This window comes from Colias eurytheme, chromosome 18 (assembly GCF_061535395.1).
Source record: "Colias eurytheme isolate Ceu_HAF_F1 chromosome 18, ilColEury1 Martin Lab GWU primary, whole genome shotgun sequence".
Lineage (NCBI taxonomy): Eukaryota > Metazoa > Arthropoda > Insecta > Lepidoptera > Pieridae > Colias > Colias eurytheme.
In genome coordinates this window covers 10,493,699-10,502,892 of record NC_142997.1, presented here as the reverse complement: position 1 = coordinate 10,502,892, position 9,194 = coordinate 10,493,699, and the positions used below count along the sequence as shown (strand labels likewise).

Genomic DNA, 9,194 nt, shown 5'->3' with positions numbered 1-9,194 from the left:
CACACTGAATCTCCATGAGTCTGTTAGGAAAAGGTGCGGATTAGTGAGATGGCTGACCTGATTGAACCTCATGGAAAGTTGCTTAATGTGTTTGCTTTGTGCTTAGATAAGTAGGTAAGTTTAGTTTTTATCGAAAGGGTGAAGTAAGTTGGTATATATAGATAGTTAATTCTTTTAGTAAAAAATGGTTTATGAAATTTCAGAGTGCGATCTGTGATAAAAATGTGTGTTTTCCTTGTCTTTGCTACGAAATCAACCAGTTTTACCAACGTATAAAAAGTTCACTTGCATTGTAAGTCTAGACCCAAACAGTAATGTAAATAAAAATGTAATTGCGCGGTTTTGAACTGTAATTTGTACATTTTTCAGTCCTAAAAACACATAGGTAGGGACCTACCTATATAATAACACAAACTGACACCAGGGAATACCATGTTATGATACCTATACCATATCTTATAGGATCCCTGGAAATTCGCACACTTCATCAATTTCGCAAGTTCCAGGAATAGGTACCTACTACCCATCAATATGCAGAGAAGCGCTCATCCATCTCAGTCCAGCGCACACTGCGCTCCATTTATAACGCCTGCAGCCGTGATAAATGTCGGGCGACCTCGCTAGTCACTAGCAAGTAGGAGGGATGCAGCTATTGTTTAAGAATTTGAAGTATGCAAAGTTTCATCTGATTGACTGGGTCGCGGAAGTTCAGACTTTAAGATGTGTAGCAAGAATAGGTATTTGAAAAAAACGTAGGTATTTGTATTCGGAAACAGAGAACCACTTAAAAGAGATATTGAAGATTATCTTAATATCCTTTAAACAAATTATTGTCAACAAAATCGTGGGCGGTAGCAATACTCTACGATTTCGGCTTTCCGTCCTATAACAAAAAACACACAATATACCATAAACTATCACATTACATGAAGCCCACAAATTAATGAAACGGAACCCGTGCCCGGGGTCACGTTGCATCCATTGTTCTGACCTGACCAAATCGCTAATCAAGTCGAAAGCACGCTTTCTCCAGCCAATCAGAGCCCAGCTCGGCCACGCCCCCCCGCCCTCCCCGCCCCACACCGCCCAGATCTTCACGCTTCAGGGCACCTAGCATCAGCATGACTAACCTACAAACATTAGCTTTCTCACTAAATATTTCGGAGAGCAAACAGTTTACGGACTCTCTCCAACAACAAATAATGTTTTTAAACGATTCTATACAATTGTAAAGTTGATTTGGATATCTTTTAATAATTAGGGTTTATATTTTACATAAAGTAGGTAACTAGAAAAAGTATCAGTAAGATGGACCCTCGCAAGTGGACACATTACTAAAAAACTATAAATATTTTCGATTTTTCTTGCCATTCTTATTCCATTCATTTTCAACCTCACAACAAAAAAGTAGGTACTTGGGTACCTACTTACGTTATCCCAAAAATCCTGTATACTATAGTCCATTATTAAATACTTCGCCATTCCTATTTATCATGATAACAATATTACCATTAACATTCACAATAATACAATGATAATATAACTTCACAAAGACGAAAGCTCCCCTCTCTAGCACACTGCAGTCCGCCTCACCACGCAGATGTCATGAATTAGCGAGGAGTGCCGCAGGGCAGTGTGAGAGAACTGGAACATTAGAATGTACTTATTAATGTAATCAATTCATTGCGGCCATAAGCCTCACGATTGCACATTTGATGAAGAAATGCTTGTACCAAGGATTGATATATTGTACTATAAAAAATATTGATATCATTTCATACACCATGTAAATGTTAGATTTATACACCAATAATTCGTAATTAAATGAACTCACAAACTAAAACTAGGTACTTTATATAAATATGTTGTTCAATCATGGTTTGGTCTACCATACGGATGGTAAAACCCAATCGGAGCCACAGGCCAAAGCTTCAATAAAGAGTACCTAGGTAGGTACATTGGCAAGCTATCCGTTGTCTATTGTGCGAAAATAGGAAAAACAATGTAATAATATAAGCGCTACATTGAGCGCAGGAACATGTTTTTAATATATGTATTTCTAATACTTTCTACACTGAATTTGTTTCGGTTTTATTTGTTCTTGATGCTTTCCGACAGTAAGTACCTATAGGTTTAGTCTCTACGAAAAAATTCTCTACCTATTCTTCCGCTTGTTAGAAAAACATTATTTAGTATATCGACCTGTCTACTAAAGCTATAGCGCAGATATAGACTTTATACATAGACTTTATAGTCACTTGACTAGGATGTATAGCAGTAAAACACATTGAAAGGTCAGCTAATTAGAGTTCACGATATGAGGCGATTTCCGCGGCGCGGGCGCAGGACGGCTCTCCCAGACAAGTGGCCAATTACCTGCCGGGGTCAACGACTAGACTTAGATACGGCTTACTGACTGCTCAGTGGATATCGTAGTGATGTATGTTACTATTTAAAAATAATTGTGAAAGAAGGATGTGCATAAATCAATAAAACGTTCGTATATTTTGAGCAAGCTATGTATAATAATCCTATGATTTTGACTGCCTAAGAGACTAGTTTTTATTTCAATAGCTATTTCGTTTTCACGAGATTCAACACAAAAAGAAATTGAAGCTAAACACAAAAAATACAAAATCCTGAAGATTCGTACTCAAACTCAATATCAAACACCATTCAGCCACAATTCATCTAGACTTCGTTTAGAAACGCTTTTGTCAGAATACAAGACAAAACAATCGTCTTGCAATACATCCATATGACAATGCCATAATGTCACCAACATTCAAAGTGATATCTCTTCGCAAATGCTCCGCACAGTCAGTATAAGACGTGCGCAGGCGCATTTTCGAGCGGCTATTTTTAGCGGCGATATTAAACCTCTCATTTCTCGGTGATTGTTGACCGATAAATTGGCACTTCGCAAACAAGTACACCATCGCACTCGTGTTTGCTAAGCGCTCTCAATAAATACTTAATGGAATCACTGTACTTATAAACCATAAAACAATATTGCTTTTTGATTAAACTTTTAATTGGATTTGATTTTATAAATTAGAGTTGTTATAAATTTTGATTGAGAGAAAGCTTGATTTGTACGAGAGTTATATAAAGAAACTAGTTAAGTTTTAAAGATTATAGAGTAAATATTTAATAAACTTCTGTATCTAGTTATTATATTTTATATTGCAGTCATTTTATCGAGTCACACCACTCATTTCAGAAAATCGAGTAGAAATAAAATAATTTAAAAATAAAAAGTGGCAAAAGAATTTACCAATATGTTCCTGTGAATTTCCATTATCGATGTTGTAAGTGAGCACCTATGTGATTTTTACACAGTAAAGAGTTGCATAATCTCATTAGAATTTGCCAAAACCAATAAAAACCCTACATCGTCTGAAAATAACATAATATAATATGGATTAGATCTTCACACACGACACGTTCTGTTCAAAAAACAAAAGCAATTTTAAATGTAAATAATAATTGCGTGCTAAATTGTATTCTCCCGTCGTGTTCGAGATCAGGTGTAAAGTGCTAAGTGTTATCACATAAATCCAAAGACAAACGACGTCACGGCACGCCACTAGTGCTATCTGTATTGTAGTGGAACTGTTTCATGTTCTGATCATCTTGAACTGCGGACGCACGATGCAGTTACAGTTCTTTTTGTAGAACAAAGAGATTGGAAAGTATGCGAATTTTTAAGTATTTTGTATTAGGCACATATAGTTATTTTGAACTCTTTTAAGTATCGATTAAATATGGTACCTAACGTAATTATTTATGTCTAAGTTATTTTGAAATGAAATGAATGAAATATGAAATATGAAATGAATGAAATGAAATGAAATGAAATGAATGAAATGAAATGAAATGAAATATGTTTATTGTGGACATAGAAGATACAAATAAAATAAAACAAGAAACTTAAATCTAACTTAAATCTATGTTTGCCACAAAAGGCCTGCCACTCAGTGCGATACACTGATTTTCAGTGGTTGCCTTAGAATGCCCTGCTGACAGCGGATGTATGTTTTGCTCAAAACTGCGTCATGTTATTAAAAAAATAAAAAATAAATATATATATATATATATCTATTTTAATATTATGATAATATACATATACTTTAAAATACTATAATTATTAATTTTAATATTATAAATTATAATATATACTTATACTTAGGAAATAAATAATATTTAAACATTAGTAACGAGATTATTGGATAAATACTTAAATAATAAATAAACACATAGGAACATTATTGGGAATGCTAAATTTTTTCTTGTTGACGTTTTTGAAAATCGAGAAGATATGACTTTAATTTTTTTTTAAAAGAAGATAAGCTTTGTTGTGAACGAATAGGCGGCGGTAAGTCGTTCCAACATTTTGAGGCTCGATACCTAAAACTGCCTCTAAATGTAGAAGTTCTATGTAGGGGAATTTCCAACAAAGAACATGCGTGTCTAGTCTGGTAGGTTGTATTATTTTCCGCCAACCATTTCAATTTATTGTACAAATATACAGGTACTCTATATTTTATAACATTAAATAGAAGCGTAGCCAGGTGTAAGTGGGTACGATATTCCATTTTAAGTGAGTTGTGTTTGATCAAGTACGGTGTGACATGATCACGATAGGGAATATTGTAACAATAGCGGGCACACGCATTTTGCACCCGTTGCACTATTTTTTTCGTTGATGCCAGCAACCTAGGACCTACAACCACATCCGCGTAATTAAACTTCGACAAGATAAGCGACTCACAAAGTAATTTCCTGACATTAACACTCAAGGACTGTCTAATCCGATAAAGCAGTTTCAGTCGGTAAAAACAGTTTTTTGAAATATTTAAGATGTGCTTGTGAAATCGCAAGCCTTCGTCAAACACTACACCAAGATTACGCACTTCAGTCACTCTTTCTATTGGATCTCCGTTTAAAAATATGGTAGGTTGTTGGGCCAATATTGAATTGATTTGATGAGTTGAGCCTATGATCATATATTTGGTTTTGCTAGAATTGAGAGAAAGACAATTAGATTCTGACCAAACCGATATACGACTCAAATCATCATGTAGCCTTTCCAGAGCGATGTCCATCTCACTCGCCTTGAACGAGAGGTATAATTGAATGTCGTCCGCATACATATGGTATTTGCAATGCCTTATGCATTGCGTAACATCGGCTGTATACAAAATAAACAAAAGAGGACCAAGAATAGAACCTTGCGGTACTCCTCTGGAAACTTCCGCCCATGCAGACGAACATGCATGTTGACTACTTTCCGCTTTTAACTCTACCATTTGTGAGCGGTAGGAAAGATAACTTTTAAACCACTGTAAAGAGTCATCATCAAAACCGTAGTATGAAAGCTTGCAGAGAAGCAGGTCTATATTGATACAATCGAAAGCTCTGGAGTAGTCTAAGAGGATTAACAGACTCCCCTCCCCTCGATCCTGTGCCTCCAGCATATTATCAACCACATCCAACAGAGCTGTTATGGTACTGTTTTGTTTCCTAAAACCCGATTGCCTAGTTGGTAACATATCATTTAAATCTAAATACCGCCTGACTTGCTCACATACAACTTTCTCAAGAATCTTTGATAGACATGGCAAAATACTAATTGGTCTAAGATCTTTAAGACAATTTGGATTGTTAGTTTTGGGCAATGGTTTAATGAGCGCTTTACGCCAGGTGGAAGGGAAGGTGCAAGTCTTAAGTGAAGTGTTTATGATATTCGTAATTGTTTCCAGAGTAAAGGGCAACGATAATTTTAACATATCTAGAGAGATTCCGTCGTAACCAATAGCATTAGAATGCAATGATCTAAAATGCTTAAACACCTCGTCTTTAGAGACAGCCGCAAAAGAAAACAGTGAAGTCCCTTTTTTATTGTTTAAAAAGAAATCTATGTCCTCTTTAGACGCGCACGATCTACCAGGAATATCTAAAAAATGACGATTTATATCATCCGGCTTTCTAAGATGCTCCGGCAACGCATTGTCAGTACTTCTACTGATATTAACATTTTTTTTTATATTATTCCAGAGTATACGCGGGTTATTAAAATTCGTGTTTACAAACGTTTCAAAATAACATATTTTTTCACGCTCAATCGCATTCGCAACCTCTTTCTTTAACTCCAAATAATATAATTTATGACTATCCTTTTTAGAATATTTTGCTCTAGTATATGCATCATTCCTACGTCTCATCAGTAACCTGATATTGTACGTGATCCAAGGGTAGTTCTGATTTTTTACCAGAAAGTGCTTAATGGGAGCTAGACAGTCATAAATTGATAAAATGATTGAATTAAAATTCGAAACAAAATTATTAATATCCTGGTGGTCTATTATAGCATCCCAGTTAATGCTTGACATAGCGGTTTCGAATAGTTCCATGTTAATATCTTTAATTGGTCTGTATTGTATTTTTAGAGGGATACACTTATCTTTAGCTATGTAAAGTTCGCACGAAACAAACGCATGGTGACTTAAATCATTTATATGGTTCACTGATATCCGTTGCACATTTATGTCCGTACATATAAGGTCGATAATAGTTTCACTATGATCTGTGAAATGTGTGGGTTGATTTATAATTTGCGTTAAGCTCGTCATTGTTAAGAATTCTAGCAATTTGCGATAACCGATGGTACTCTTGTCTGCAAAATTAATATTAAAATCTCCCATGACTATGGTATTATCAGCCCATGAAAAACTAGCGACCGACTCATGAATTGCGTTAACAAAAGTATCGACATTCAACCATGGCGGGCGGTAAGCTGTGCCGATTACTAGTTTTTTACACCGAATGTTTAAAGTTATCCACATTTGCTCAACATTTAAACAACATGGATGTTTTAAAACTTTCACATTCAAACTATTTCTAACATAAAAGCCAACGCCACCGCCGCGACCTCGCACATGTGACGGTCGAGGTATATGAACAAGGCGATAACCAGTGAACTTAGGCGCACGACCCTCTTCTCCTTCTTTTAGCCATGTCTCATTAATACCCAACACATCCACATTGTGTTGCTCCATCGCAGCAAGAAGCTCTTCGTGACCAGTACCAAGCGAACATATGTTTATAAGGCCAATTACGAGATTTTTTATAACCATCATTATAGTATATTAATATTAAATAAAATACATATTGGACAAAAGAGTAGATAAATATGAATGTATTTAAATAAGATATGCAATATCATCATTGCATGGAGTTTTAGTGCTAAATCATTTACCCAATTAATATAGTTTATAAATAGAAAAAATACAATAAAATAGTAAAATATAGAAGAAAGTACGAAAAACAAACCAAACATACCACCGGCAACAAGGCAGACCAAAACAACATCAATTTCTCTACGACAATAATGGAAATAATTACTATTAATTATTATATAATGACAAAATAAAACAAAATAAACAACGATAAACAAAAATCTTACTTCTATCACTATGATTACGAGTGTAACGCTTAGACAATAACTAAAAGTAACAACAAAATAAATTTTCGACACTAGAGCAAAAACATTAGTAAAAAAATAAGTCGAAATTAACTTGTGATGAAGCAAAATATCCAAGGCAAGTAACAAAACCTTTAAAAATATAATGATGTTTAAAATTGTAACATACAGTATGGCAAATTCAATCTTACTAAATATATCAATTTGTATAGAACGATAACAGGTTGTAATAATATGTTTCTTTAGTATACAACAATAAAACGGTACAATTAGTTTCAAATGAGATGGTGTATAATATTTCACAGTACGAACTTTTAGGCAACGCACTAAAAAATTGCAAATTACTGTAAGCTTGACATCATAATAATTAACCCAAAATAAATTAAGTGCATTTAAACCTGTTACATAACTTATATAGCTAAATTCGTATATTACTAATACAATACAATAAAAAATAGTTTTTTTCTCAACTGCCAGGAATACGTACAATATCGAAAGAGTTATTGACAAAAAACCTTATCTATATCGTGTTCCGATCTAACATTGACAATTTTCGATTTACTATCCCGTCTAGCATATACATGACCCGCGCGAGTCCATACAAAACGCCAGTTATTTGACCGCCCTAGCTTCTCACGCGCTGCAAAGAACAGTTTGCGGTTAGCATACGTTAGATGTTCGTTCACGTAAAAGCGGCGGGGCTCCCCTCCCACCCCCGTGCCGCTGGTGTCCGCGCCGCGCCGCACGCGCGCCGCGCGCAGCAGCTCGTCGCGAAGGTGTCGCCGCGTGAGGCGCAAGACTATGGGGCGCGATTGTATCGCATCGCTTGCCGCGCTCCCATTCGTATCTACGCGTTTACGCACACCACGCCTATGGACGTTAACAATATCACGCTCGTCTATAGATATGCCAATTTTTTGCGCTAACGTGATTGCAATGTGTAGTAAATTTTCGCCAGTATTTTCATGAACACCCGAGATTTCTACATCATTCAACAGCTTTTCCTGCTCAGATTCATTAAGCTGTTTCTTTAAGAGGTCGATCGAGTCTAGACTCTGTTGTAACTGCTCATTATCAGCCGCCACGCAGGCCCCACTCTCCAGTTGTGACACACGCTCCTCTATGCTGTCCAATCGACTATCAAAGTTAGTAACTAAAGCAGTTAATTTCGTCATATCTGATCTAAAGTTCGATATCTCAGTCCGAAGGAGCTTTATCTCCTCTATCAGAGAAGGGGAGCTTTTTTGATGGGGGGATACAACATCGAGAAATACATCAGCATCTTGACACTGCGCGGGAGTAATTTCGACAGCTTTAGAAGTATTTTTCGCTTTACATGTCTTACACATCCATTTTGTATTGCCGCGGGCGTCTGGGCTATAATTGCTACATTGTTTATGATAAGACATATTACACTTATTGCATTTTACGCCATCTGCCAAAGCGAAGAACTTTCCACACGCATTACACTTGTTTGCCATTATGTAATTAGTACTATTGATTGTATCAAAGTAATTCAAGCTTAGTTCACCAGATGGCAGTAATATAAATTAATTATTTTAAGTCTTCCAATTTACGGTCAGCTGTACTGAATAGTTGCGGGTATCGTAAAATCAGCTGATCATCAGCTGTGCACTAATGTTTATTATAATCACTGTTGTTCACGAAGATAACACTATACTGTTCACTACACGTTATTAATTGTATA

General features: G+C 35.8%; 1 protein-coding gene across 1 annotated transcript; it reads right to left on the bottom strand.

The window, feature by feature from the left end:
• Positions 1-7,844: 7,844 nt before the first annotated feature.
• On the bottom strand, positions 7,845-8,967 carry LOC149900929 (uncharacterized). Its single transcript, XM_090112110.1, has one exon. The coding sequence runs from the start codon at positions 8,965-8,967 to the stop codon at positions 7,987-7,989; it is 981 nt and encodes a 326-aa protein (XP_089968236.1). The 3' UTR covers positions 7,845-7,986.
• Positions 8,968-9,194: the final 227 nt, after the last annotated feature.

What these genes read in the sequence shown, in the direction of transcription:
- LOC149900929 (XM_090112110.1), bottom strand. Translation starts at nt 8,967, where the DNA reads ATGGCAAACAAGTGTAATGCGTGTGGAAAGTTCTTCGCTTTGGCAGAT.